This window comes from Vicugna pacos, chromosome 12, assembly GCF_048564905.1.
Source record: "Vicugna pacos chromosome 12, VicPac4, whole genome shotgun sequence".
Taxonomy (NCBI): domain Eukaryota; kingdom Metazoa; phylum Chordata; class Mammalia; order Artiodactyla; family Camelidae; genus Vicugna; species Vicugna pacos.
The window spans coordinates 63762319-63775074 of NC_132998.1; the positions used below are offsets into that span (position 1 = coordinate 63762319).

General features: G+C 61.8%; 1 protein-coding gene across 1 annotated transcript in view; it reads right to left on the bottom strand.

Annotated features, from left to right (window-relative positions):
- Positions 1-4660: 4660 nt before the first annotated feature.
- Positions 4661-12756, bottom strand: part of CELSR1 (cadherin EGF LAG seven-pass G-type receptor 1) — a 135494-nt gene continuing 127398 nt past the window's right edge. Inside the window, exons 27-35 of the mRNA XM_031673561.2 lie at positions 12328-12407; positions 10799-10925; positions 9948-10073; positions 9495-9589; positions 9160-9263; positions 8817-8966; positions 8166-8399; positions 7580-7841; positions 4661-6768 (exon numbers count right to left, since the gene is read on the bottom strand). Coding sequence (XP_031529421.2) covers positions 6744-6768; positions 7580-7841; positions 8166-8399; positions 8817-8966; positions 9160-9263; positions 9495-9589; positions 9948-10073; positions 10799-10925; positions 12328-12407 — 1203 coding nt within the window. The 3' untranslated portion in view covers positions 4661-6743. The remainder of the gene's footprint in view (positions 6769-7579; positions 7842-8165; positions 8400-8816; positions 8967-9159; positions 9264-9494; positions 9590-9947; positions 10074-10798; positions 10926-12327; positions 12408-12756) is intronic.

A 12756-nucleotide genomic window follows, 5' to 3' on the forward strand; every position in this document is an offset into this window, starting at 1 on the left:
ACTCGGACCGTTCAGTGCACGTGCATGTGTGCACAGGTGTGTCTTGTGGGGAGAGGGTGGCTCTGCCTGGCAGATGAGAATGCAGACAGACCTTCAGAGCTGGCGTTGGCTGGGGCATTTTGGTCTCCACGGAGTCCCGGGGTGACCGCTGTCCTGCTGTCGGCGATTGAAAGGCCGGCTGGACTGGGAGGCGGGATGTTTGGAGACGCTCAGCTCTGCCTGCCCCTGCTTGTCCTCGTGGGCTCTGTGCTGCGGGAGGAGCTATCACCCAGCTCAGGCGGGAAACTGGCCTTTCCTAGGAGGGCCCGAGTCTGCATGCCCCACTGCCACAACTCCCCAGCCCCTGGGCCCAGCCGCCTGCTCTGGGCGCCAGGACAGGTGAACCTCAGGCTCCCTTCCTTTTACTGGCCTTATACCCAGCACCTTCTTGGTTCTTCAAGCCAGGCTTCTGTGGGGGTTTGAGGTGTGGTTCCCTGCCTCCTGTGTAGAAGGTTCTAGAGCAGAGGCAGCAGAGCCTCTGATGGGGGAGCTCCTTGGGAGAGACTCTTCCAAGGGCGGGGGGCGTGCGGAGCTGTGTGCCTCCCTGCCCTCCGAGGCTCAGGAGCCCCTGGTGCTGGGGGGCTGAGCTGCAGGGCCAGCTCTGGGTTGAGGCACCCCAAGTCAGAACCCCCCCAGGCCGGTCACACAAGGAGGAGCCCAAAGTGGGTGACGGGCACCTCACCTCCAGTGTGCAGGGCCTGGGAGCCACAGTGAGGACTGGGTTCCCTTCTGAACAGGAGGGGAGGCCTGGGGAGTGGCGGATGTGGTTGAGCGAAAGATCACTCAGGCCTGTGTGAGGTTCAGATGGAGGGCACGGGGGGCCCAGGTGGGCTGTGGAGGGTTGAACCAGGTGACAGCAAGGACATGGTTGCACTTGGAAAGTCAGACAAAGTGGGTCAGGGAATGGACCACTAAGCCCTTTGTCCTGACGCTGTTGGTTGGGTGTCTCTGCTCACCCTGGTCTGCAAAGTGGGGTGTTGTCCAGAGTGGGAGGGGGTCCAGATGCCCTTGGTTCTTCAGCGAGTTTGGATCAGGCTGGGCCCCATAGCTGGCTTAGTGGGACCCTGTGTTGGGGTGACAGGCTGTGGTGTGGGGGAGCTTCCAGAGCTGCGCCAGCCCCCACTGCACACCCCCACCCAGTGCTGGACGGAATCGGCCCCAGCTCAGTGGTGTCCAGTCCTAGAGCAGCACGTAGACTCCCACTCTGCAGTGGGGCCTGTGAGGGGTCGGGGGACAGGACATGGACCCTGCCCTGCCAAGTGGGCAGACCGCATGAGGAGGAGGACGCATCTCAGGAGGGACTGAGGGTCCCGGCCCGACCTGCACCAAGAGCCCCCATGTGGCCGGGGGCCTGCGACAACCGAGCTGTTAGAAACACATAGCTGGTGGGGAGTGAGGGCCGGCGCCCAGAGCAAAGCGTCTTCCTCCCACGCCCCTGTGACTGGAGGAAGCCCCAGTCTAAAGAGCTGAGCCCCTCACGTCCCTCCCCTCCCGCTTCCCAGGCCCTTGCCCTCGGCTCACTCCCACCTGAGGCCCCACCCAGCAGGACGCTTCCCCAGCGTGGGGAGTTGGCCCAAGCGGCCCACCCTGCCACGTGGTCTCTGAGACGGTTCCTGTGATCCAGATGCAGAATTAGTCCCAGCGAGGTAGGGGGCTTGGGCTGGGCGGCTGCCCCTGCGCAGGTGCATGCTCCCGCCAGGCTGGACGAGGGAGGCCCTGCTCTGCACGGCCGGAGGCAGACGGCAGCCTGGCACCTGCTCTCCACGTTGTGCTGGGCTGGGGGAGCCAGACAGGCCAGCAGTGCCCCTGGGGACCCTCTGCCTAGCGTGGCGGCCAGGCTGAGACACCGCCTTTGTTCTGCCTTCTCGAAGGGCAGCGCAGAGCCTCCCTGGGCTTAGGTTCCCCTGATCTATTGCCCTGGTGGCTGGGCCCCTCGCCTGGGTACAAGGTCTGAACTGTGGACCCGTGGAGGAGCCTCCGTGGTGGGAGGAAGGGCGGCCAGGGGGAGGTCGGCTTGGGCAGGGGCCAGCGGAGGGGAGCCCACCCTTCTAGCCTCTGGCCGGCTCTGTCTGTCCTGCCAGCCCGTTGCCAGGCCTCCAGCCAGGATGACCAGTGGATGTAGGTGGGAGGAGGGGGCACAAAGCTGCCGCTGCCCCTCGGGGCACCAGGCCTCACCCGTGGCTGGTGCCCTCGGCATCCTCCTGCCTGGCAGTGCTATAGTCTCTCTGGGGCACAGCCGCCTCCCGTGCCACTGGGTGGCTCTGGAAGGCCTCTGGGCAATGCCTCAGATTTAGCTGCAGCTGTCGGCCAGGGGGCGCCTTTGAGCTGAGTTCGTTGGCTGGGACTCTGGCCTCTCCCCACTCCCAGCCCAGCCCAGCCCAAGCACCTGGGGCCACCCGACTCCAGGGCAGTACCCTCCAGGGGACCTTCAGAAGACCCACTCAGGCCGAGACATGGATGCGCTTCCCCGCTCCTGCCCCGACGGGCACCCGGCTTCCAGGGCCCCGTCACCCTCACCCGGGAGGGAAGGGCCCAGGGCTGGGTGCCTTGAAGGCACCCAGCCCTGGGACCTTCACACACCTCCTCCCGGCTCTTGATGTGAACCACGCGCTGCCCCCTCTGCCCACATCGTTTCCAGAGCGTCGCAGCAAGAGCCCAGAGCTGCTCGCGCTTCACACCCAGAAGGCTCTGGCCCGAGGCCCTGAGTCGGTGTCAAACCCCTGGGGCTTGTCTTCTGTCCCCTTGGGCTCCAGCTGCCTTATGTCCACGTCCCAGGAAGCCTTCCCCACCCTCCGCACACCCCCCACCCCCCACCCCCTCGGGTGTCTTAGTAAACCTCGTCCAGAGGGAGGGGGTCCCGGATTGAGGCTACAGCTGTGATGCGAAGGAGCCATTACACCTGCAGCGGGGTTGGGGGCAGTTTGGATACTTTTGTGGCCTGGACAATGTTTAGATATTCCGTGTTCACACCTGTGTTTTTGTCTTGATCCCGGGAGGTCCCAGAGCGGCCGTGTCTGAGGTTGGTGTTGAGTGCAATTACCTGTGTCCCCGGGACGACCGCCAGGCCAGGCGGGTGCGCCTGCTCCCCTCCGCCGGGGGCTGCGCTCCTTCCCCAGGGCTTTCCCGTTAAGCGCTGCTTCTGAGTCGAGGGAGACGTATTCGCTCACGGCCACGCCTGAGCGCTGTGCGCGGTGACCGCTAGCAGGTGGACTGCGTTGGAAGCAAAACCTGAAGAATGGCCTTTGGGGGTGGGGTGTTCGTGGGTGATTTTTTTTTTCCTTCCTAGACTTGACCCAAGGCTGGCCCCATCTCTGGAGCTGTGTGGCCACACTGGGGCAAGGGCTCCAAGAGAGGCCTGAAAGGAGGGGCCCTGGGGGCTGAAGAGTGTGGGGGATCCCCACTGTTTTTGCTCCCTTAATTTTCCCCAAAGGTGCCGCAGTTGGGTGGAAGTGTGAGGTGGTGCAGGTGGCTAGAACTCTGGAAGAAACCTGTCTTCCTGGACAGAGGAGCCAAGAAAAGGGGCCCCAGAAGTTGGAGTGTTGAAGGCAAATCCCAGGGGGGAGACAGCGGCAAAGTGGACCCCAGCTTCCATGTGAGCTGCCAGTGCCACTCGCCTGCATCGTGGGTGTACGGAACAGACCCCAAACAGCACATCAGAGGCTCTGTGAGCAGGGCTATGACATAAAGTGCCCTGAGTCCCAGACTCGCCGAGCGGCAGGTCTGCAGGGCGGAACCAGGGCAGCACAGCAAAGTCACGGCTCACGGAAGGTGAGACAGAGCTTGTGGTCTGAATGTAACTGGGCTGACTGCCTGATAAAACAGGCAAGAAGCAACACCTGCCTCGGGCTCTCAGCAGGCCCCAGAGTCTCCCAGCGTAACATTCAAAACGTCCATCGAGGATTCAGTTTGATCCTTGAAATCAGTCAGCATTCAAAGAACCAGGAAAATGCCGAGAGAAAAGAAAACAGAGTCAGCCCCAAGATGACCCAGATGTCCAAATTATCAAAGAATTTAAAGCAGCTGTTATAGTCATATTCTGTGAGGTAAACACTTGAAATTCATGGAAAGCCAGAAGTCTTCAGCAGAGAAATAAAAATGATATAAAGGAACCAAATGGAAATTTTAGAACTTACAGTATTTGAAGTTAGAAAAAAAAAACACTGGATGGGGCTTAATACCAGACAGAGAAAATTGAGGAAAGAATCAGTGAACCTGAAAACTGATCACCAGAAATGGTCAAATCTGAAGAACAGAGAGAAGAATGGAAACAGATGAACAAAGCCTCGGGGACCTGGCTAACATTCGTGTCCCTGGAGCCTCAGGAGGACAGGGCAGAGACATCGGTGCGGGGAGAAAGAATTAAATGCTGGCTAATTTAATTAGCCATTAATATTAATAAATATTATTAATTTAATAATAACTGGGTGAAAGAAGCAAACTTCAAGGTTTCAGAAAACCCCAGATAGGGCCTGCTCACCCCGACTGTTGCAGGCCCGAGGGAGAAAGAACAGAAAGTTCCAGAATGATCCCAGTTCCCCCGGGCTGGTCGCTGGCATCCTGTGCGCGGTCCCTTTCCCATGGCTGCCTTGGGGGGGGGGTTAGAGAATCAGCACAGCAGAAGTACAAATTCAAAAATCTTAATTTATTGTAGACTCTCTTCCCATTTGTGTTGTGATTCCAGTGTTCTGAACATCAATAAATACACATTTGTTAAAAAAAACCCTCCAGTGTCTAGTAGCTCTCTCTCAAGTCACAAAAATAGGTTTACATTTTTCCTGTCTTAATAAAAACGACAATTGTTTTTTGGTAACAGGTCTGGTCAAATTAAAAACTAAATGCACCTCAAGGGGCAAAACCCAGTTGCAAAAGAATAAAGGCTGATACGAATGTGGAGGGGTCAAAGACTCAAAGAGATGACCACCTCCCAACTTAGAAAGCGTCTCCTCAGCGGTAAACCCTGGAAGGCACTATTACTTTGTATTTTCAAAAGGCCGGTCACCTGCTAAGGCACATTTATAATTCATTCAGGTGCGAGGGCTCTGGGATCCCATTTCGTGTGTGCGAAGCGTGTGGCCTTAGACCAGCGTCGTGAGGCAGCGCCCTCAGTCCCTGGCAGCACGCGCACCTGCATCAGAAAGCACGGTGTGGAATCTTTGCACGTTGCTTGGTTCCCATCCTGACTTACAGTTTCTCATATTTGGAAGCAGCTGTGCTGGCAATTTATTTGGGTGCCTGACTGAAGAACGAAAGAAACACTGAAACTAAAAAGTGTCTGAATAACTCTGGGCCCCGCTCCACAGCCCCTCAGGCCACACTGTGCCAACTGCCCACAGAGGGACGGTCACAGCCGGTCCTTGGTGTGAGTTTCCAAAAAACAGCTTGGTAACCATTGAACAGCGTGGCTGTGGCTTTGTCCCTTCACACAATTGGCCATTTGAAGCAAAATGAAGTAATTGGTCAGATTCTGGAGGTGGGACCCCCGCCTGCCTGGAGATCCCCAGAGTCTCAAAGAGCTAGAAAACTGGCAGGAAGGAACGTGACATCCTGGAAGACCTCATACCTCCGTCTGAATCGGGAACGTGTGAACACTGTAAAACCCTACCGCGAACAGGCGCAGCGGCACAACGGAACTCCCCACCTGCAGGACCACCGACCGGGAAGGGGGCCAGGCGGCCCTGCAGGGCCCAGAGTGAGGCCCGCTGGGGGGGGGGGGCGGGGGTGTTGGGACGGCGGCGGCGGCCGTGTGCACCTGCGTCCTGCGCTGACCGCAGCAGAGCTCCGTGAGTCCTGCCCGGTCCCAGACCGCCTGTCTCGGAGCACACCCGCCAGGCAGACGGGAGCAGAGGCTAAGCATCTCTGAAGCAAATGGGCTGTGCTTCAGACAGCCACACGTGGTGCCCACGGGCTCCTGGCTCAGTGGCACAGGAGCCTCTGTCCAGCGACTTAGTTTCAACCTCACTCAGCCCTGTGCATTTCCCGCCTCTCAGCTGCTGGACACCAGTTGCGTTAATGCGGGCCAGACTCAAGGCCAACTGTGCAAGCTTCCTCGTATAAAAAATAGCGAGCGATCAGCCCACGGATCTCCCAGGATCAGCAGAGTCAGTACAAACGCAAAATATACAGAGCTTTTCGCCTTTTCAAAGTTCCATACAAATATACAAAAGTATCTACAGCTTTTCAACAAAGGAAGGGGATTTGCTTTCAGACAAGGGCCGCCTTTGCAGAGTTGGAGCTGCCGGCCCCGGGTCTGCATGCAGTGAGGTGCCTGCACAGGCAGTGGACCTCCGTCTCCGGTCTGTGCCCGCGGCCCTGGGTCCTGGCAAGCCGGCCTGGCGCTTCCTCTCAAGGCCGCTCTTGTGCTGGGTCCTGTCCCCGCTGGGCCCTGTCCCAGCCAGGACAGCGTGCAGTTCTGGCTCTGTCTGCAGTCTGAGGATTGAGCTGTGCTGGCTTGCGAGTCCACGCCTCCCATGGCCTTTGACACCTGTCATGGGGCCTAGTGGGCCCTGGGCCCTGGGGCCACTCAGGGCTTCGTGTCTGGACCTTCAGTCACGCCAGTCATGAGGCTGCCACGGTGGGAGCCCACGCCACCAGAGCCTGCTTCACTGAAAGGGCAGGGGCCCCTCAGGCTCCTAAGTCCAAGGGCTTGACAGCAGCACAGAGGCCTGGGTGGAGGTGACGTGCTTGTCTCACGGTTTCCTGACGGTTCAGATTGAAGTTTCATTACTGCCTCTGTGCGTGGGAAGAAGCCATCAGGCAGGTGGAGGGTCAGTGAGGGCAGCCCCTGCCACCTGTGCAGCCAGCAGCTGGGCTGGGTCCAAGGTCGTGCAGGGGCAGGACCCCCCCCACTCAAGGGGCAGAGGGCAGAGCCCCCGACTCGGGGGACAGGAGACGCCTGGAGGCTCCATGGAGGGCAAGCTCACGTGCGGACACAGCCACATTGGCAGGCAGGGCAGGGGTCGAGTGTACCCGACAACCAGGGCCACCTGGAGGGCCAGGCCCATCTGCACCTCCCCCACGAGACACGGAGGATCAAGATGAACAACCGAACTCCTCCTCTACGTTTTAGGAAGGCTGTTCTAGGAGGCCTGGCTCCCAGTCTTTGCGCCTCCCCTGGACGTCTGTCTGTAAGAGGGTGGAGCTGTGGGGATCAGCAGGCGTGTCGGGAGCCGGATCCCAGCCCCACGTCTCTGGCAGGGCAACCCGAGCCTCAGTCCCGGGGCAGTAACGACCGTGGGCCAAGGAAACGATAGGTATAAAATGCTTGGTCCCATGTGGTCTTAAGTCCCAGAATTTCAGGGTTGGACCGGACTTAGGGCTCTGGTTGATTTAGCCCCTGGGACAGGAGTCTGACCCGAAGCAGAGGCCCTCTCCTGGGTGGGAGCCCACCGCAGCCCTGGGCCACCTGCCTGGGCCTCACTCTGTGCTCAGGCCCTGCCCACAGCCCCTCTGGACTGGGTGCCTGTCCTCTGGACTGGGGACAGAGGGGAGGCTGGCTGGGTGCCGCCCCCATGCCCCTCTTGCTGAGGCCCAGGCTACTCACTCAGAGCCGGAGCCGTGGGCCTGGGCGCTCCCAGCCCGCACGTTCATGGCCACCCCGTTGAGGTGCTCGCGCCCCGGCTCCCGGCATGGCGTCTTGATGGTGATGGTGCTGTCGGGGGCACGGATCCCGTCGCTGGAGCCCAGCGAGGATGACCTCGAGGATGCGGGGCTCTGCTCACATTCGGCCAGCTTCTCCCGGAGCCGGGACTTCAGTGTCTTCTCTGTCAGTGGTGGCGGGTAGGTGACTTTGTTTTTCAAGATCCCTGGCGGGAAGGGCAGATGGAGAAGGTCACAGCCAGGCTGCTGCTGCCGGGCGCAGTGGACTCAGGGAGGGACAGTCCCTGCGGAGATGGGGTCTCTGCTGCTGGTCTTCCCTCCGTGGGTCTCAGCCGAGGCGGCCAGCCCACAGCCACCTCTGCCCTGCCGGGCGCCACCCCAGTGCCCCACGGACCCCACCCCCTGTCTTGCACAGCCCGCTCCACCCCACCTCCGCCGTCCCTGTCCCTCATCCCCACCTCCGTCCCTCTCTTCCCAGACCAGGGGCTTCCTGGTCCCCCAGCTTCCGGGGGGCAGTGGGCCCTGGGCACCTTTTCTTTGCTCGGGGGGCTGGCTGGGCGGCACGCCTGTGGCCTTGGGTGGGCCCCCACTCTCCCGCTCGGGAACACGCTCGCTGCAGTGGTTGCCCTGCGGGTCCAGGTGCAGCTCCACGCTGACCTTGGTCTCCACCTTCAGGCACGGCTGCTCACCCGGCTCCTCACTGTCGCTCCCAGCCAGGGTCTCTTCGGGCCAGCCAGCCGGGATGTGGTTGGCCGCAGCGTCCACTGAGGCACAAGAGTGACCCTCAACAAGCAGGGAGCGCCGCCCTCTGGGAGCTGTGCCCCCTAAGAGGCCCCCTGTTGTGTTTGGGGTGGGGGCCGTGTATCCTGAGGGAAGCAGACCCCGCACTACCCGACCTGCAGGGCTGGCAGGGCCACACCCTCCAGGTAGAGACCCCAAAGCTCAGAGAGGGAAGGTCCGGGCCTGGGATCTCAGGCTGCAGAGCCCTGCTGCACCCCAACACCCGGGAGCCTCATGCTCCCTGCAGCAGGGGAGGTCAGCTTCCTGGAGTCCTTGCCGTGAGGGTCCCCGCAGGGCCACCCCAGGATGCTGCCTCCGCTTGTGGACGGTGAGCAGGGGGCGCTGTGCTGCTGCAGCGTCCGGCACGCAGGCCAGGCTGCCCCTGTGACCGGCTCACTCACCTTTGGGGGTGCTGTGGATGGGGCCCCGGGCTGGGTCCCACTTGTCCTCAGCCTCTGCCCCGTCGTCCTCACTGTCAGACGAGTGTGAGGAGGCGTACGAGCTGCTCTGCTCATCCAGGGACAGCTCACTATCCGAGTCTGAATCGTGGCCTGCAGGGTGGGCAGGATGGACGGGGCTCAGGCAGGGGCAGAGCGGAGCCACCTGGGCCCCAGGCAACGGCGGGAGTGGTCCCAGCGACCCTCTGCTCTCCGATAACAGGGAGGTGCCCCAGGCCAGATGAGAGGCAGGGAGCTCTCACCATGCCCCCCGCCCCAAGGAGACCACCCCCAAAGGGACACATACCGTGGGGCTTCTTGCTGCTCCTGGGGACAAAGGCCGAATCTGGCTCCCCGTGGCCGCCCCGCGCTGGCCCAGAGGACACGCTGAGTTTCTGGCCCCCTTCGTCCCTAGCGAGAGTAGAAGGGCAGCTCAGCACCACAGCGCGGGGCACCCCCTGCATGTGCCACGGCGGCCACATGGGGCTCTGGGAGGTCCTCTGCCACAAGACTCCCCGGGCACACAGGTAAACATGCATGAACACACGGCTCAGGGCAGAGGTGGTGAAGCCTGCATTTCCTCTGAAAGCTGGGCCCCCCCAGCCCCGTGACCACAGCAGGGGCGCCTGGCCCCAGCCTGACCTGACGGTGCTGTCCAGGGAGGCGGTGGACTCGCCCAGTGCTGTGCGGAACATGGCGGGCTCCTCGCCGTACGTGTTGTTGCAGTTGAGGGAGCGCTGGGGGGAAGGGGGCAGGTTCTGCTGAGCAGAGGCCACCAGGGCACAGAGGACGGCTCCATCCCCACGACCAGCCCCAGAGCAGCACCCTGATTGCCCCAGCGGGCGCAGAGCACAGGAGCCCTGCTTCTGGCCGGAGTCCCTGCTGGCTGCGAGGGAAGAGGGGCTACAACCAGGACAGACCCCACCCAGGGGACTCCGCTCGCTCCCGGGGCTGCAGGGACGGCAGCTGCCACGCTCCAGGGGTGGGTCTGGGACTGGAATGCACCTTTGTAGGGGACGTGAAGCCTCAGAGCTGCTCTAATACTGGTCCAGACACCCCCATGGACCCGGCCCCAGGCCCCAGGGCGCGTCCTACCGTCAGCAGGGTGGCCCTTGTGGTGGCCGAGTCATCCAGGTACGACTTCTTCCCAGCAAGCACGCCCTTCAGGTGCTTCCGGACCTCCCTGCTGAGCACGCAGTGGAGCAAGAGGACGGCGAGGCCCTGGAGGGGAGGTCAGGTCAGCGCCAGGCTCGGCCTCAGGAGGGGAGCCAGGGCCCTGCTGCCGCCACACTGTGCACCCGCCTGTCCCAGGACAGCTCACCAACACAGGCCTGGCCAAGGAGAGACACCCACCACGGCCCACGCCAGGCATCCCCGTCCCAGGGGCTTCCAATGTCCCGCGGTGGGGAGCCTGGTCAGGGCAGCCAGAGGGCCTCCTCCCAGGCCCCCGCCCTCAGGCGGTCTGGGTCCCCAGTGTTCCAGCATTAGTCAGGGTCCTGGGAAGCCCTCGGTGTGGATGGTAAATGACCAGCACCCTCCCTGGGGACACAGCGGGATTTACGCCGGCCTGGGAGGGGGTAAGGCCCTGCACTGCTGGGCAGGGGACTGTGTCTTGACAGACACAGGAGGACTGTGGAACAGGGTCCCTGGGAGGGCTCGGGACAGAGCTGTGTTTGAGCAAACAGCCTCCTTTCTGGTGGCAGGACCACAAGGCTTTGCCATGACCCCCAACACATGTGGCTACATAGGAACCACAGCCACGGTGCAGTCCTGACTGTCCAAGAGTGAGGACACAGCCTGGACGCTGGGTCAAGGATCTCCCTGGGGACCCCCTCGGGGCCGCTCAGGGTTGGGGCATTTCAGACAGGAAGTAGCTCAGGTGGCCCACGACCTCACCAGGGATGGCCCAAGAGAGGCCCCTCCGAGTGACCACGACAGCCCCCCACCTGTAAGCAGCTGAAGATGGCGAAGAGGTAGTGGAAGGTGAGCACGTCGCTGTTCACGGCCAGCAGCCCCAGCAGCCAGGTGGCGCCGATGAGCAGCAGCAGGAGAAAGGCCGTCCGCAGCAGGGAGCTGGAAGGGAAGCGAGGACACCCGTTTGACTGCACCGCCCTCCTCCCTCCCCTCGACCCTCCCACCCCTCCATCCGTCCATTACTCTCCCTTTTTTTCTCCCAAACTCTTTCCAAGCATTTACCACGAGGCAGCCGTGGGCCCACAAAGGGGAAAAGACAGAAGACGCCTACGTTAGTGGGCAGGTGGAAGGCAGGCAGGAAATCAAAAGGCAAATGGATAAATAAGAAACTGTGAGCCAGAAGAGCTTCGCGGGCTGCGTCCACAGCAAGCCCGGAGCGCGGCCCCGGGAGACACGGGGAGCCTAGTGCAGAGCCGCACGCGTTTCCGTGAGCCCAGAGAGGTCGGGGGTGGGGGATGAGGGGTCCGGCCCGCCGTGCAGGCTCCTAGCAGGTGCTTCCCGCTCTCTGCCTCAGTCTCCCCGGCCGTAAGAGGGACGGCAATGGGCATCCCTGGTGGGGTCGTGCAGGGGACTGCAAGTGTTCACGTTGAGTCACGTGCTCAGAAAGGTGAGTGTGTCGGGGAGGACAGAGAGGCCATGACCAGGCCGGGCCCCACCCCGTGCCCCCTGCTTGTCTCTGTCCCTGCATAGCCATTTCAGACTCTTTGCTCCTGTGTGGGCTGGGCAGCCCGGCAACCCCTGCTGCCCCAAGGCCCTCCTCATGCATCCTTCCTTCCCGTCCCCCGGCTCGGGTCACCCAGCCCGGTAGACGCCCTGTCCTCCCTGGCCCTGTCGTGGCTCCTGGACTCCATGCTGCAATCTCCCACCACTGCTCTGACTGCTTCCCCTTTCCTCTCCCACAGCACTGGGGGGTCCCCTCCACTGGGCCCCCACTCTCTCATGCTGCTCCCTCTCGCTGGACCAGCTCCTCCCCTCCAGCGGCCCCAGCATCACATCACCACCAACCCAGGAAGTTCCATCCCCCCACCCCCACCCTGTCTGACTCCACAGAGTGTCCAGGCACCCTGGCACCCCCTCCACCCAGCTGTCATTGTCCCCGCCTCCTGTCCCAGCCAAGGACAGAGCCCGGCATCATCGCTAACCCCTTCTCTCCTCAGCCACCAAACCCTGTGGCTCCTACATCCTAAACATCTCTGGGATCCACGCCCCCTCCCTGGTCCAGGCTGCCACCCCGGCCAACTGCCCTGTCCCCCTGTGGTCAGCCTCCCTCCCTTTCCTCCCCAACGTCCATCTCAGCTCCAGACACCGCTCAGCACAGCCCAGACATGTCCAGACGTGGCTGCCAGTACCCCCAGGACAGCCTAGAAGCCAGCAGCTGCCCGCTGGGTGACAGGCACTTTCATGGGGCCTGCCGGGCGTGTGACCCAGACCTAAGGGGGTCTTGGGTGGGGCTGGCTCCTTGTCAGGTCCCACCCACCGGCCAGGTTTAGCACCAACTTACACAACCCGTTTTCTTTCATAATAATGGCGCTTCCTTTGGCAGGAAACCTTTGCAGACAGGACAAAAATGACTGTGTTGACCTGAAAAAAAAACAAACAGAAAAACCCAAAGTCAGGTGGTGGCACAACTGTATTGTCACAACAGATCTTCAAAAGCCAAGCGCTCCTGAGGGTCTTCAGCCCCCATCTCAGAGGTGCATGTAGGATGAGGCCTTGGGGCCCTGGGGGCGGACGCTGCTGCTGTGGGTGGGCACTGAGCTGTCTCAGTGGGCGTGCACAAGGACCAAATCCCGGAACCCCCAGGTCTGAGGACGAGGCTTCATCACTGTGAGAGCAGCTGCTCCTGTTCCGTCCAGGTGCTCAGGGGAGCCATGACCCAGACCCCAACACCATTTGCCTGAGGGGCGCCGGCTTCCCACGTCCCTGAGAA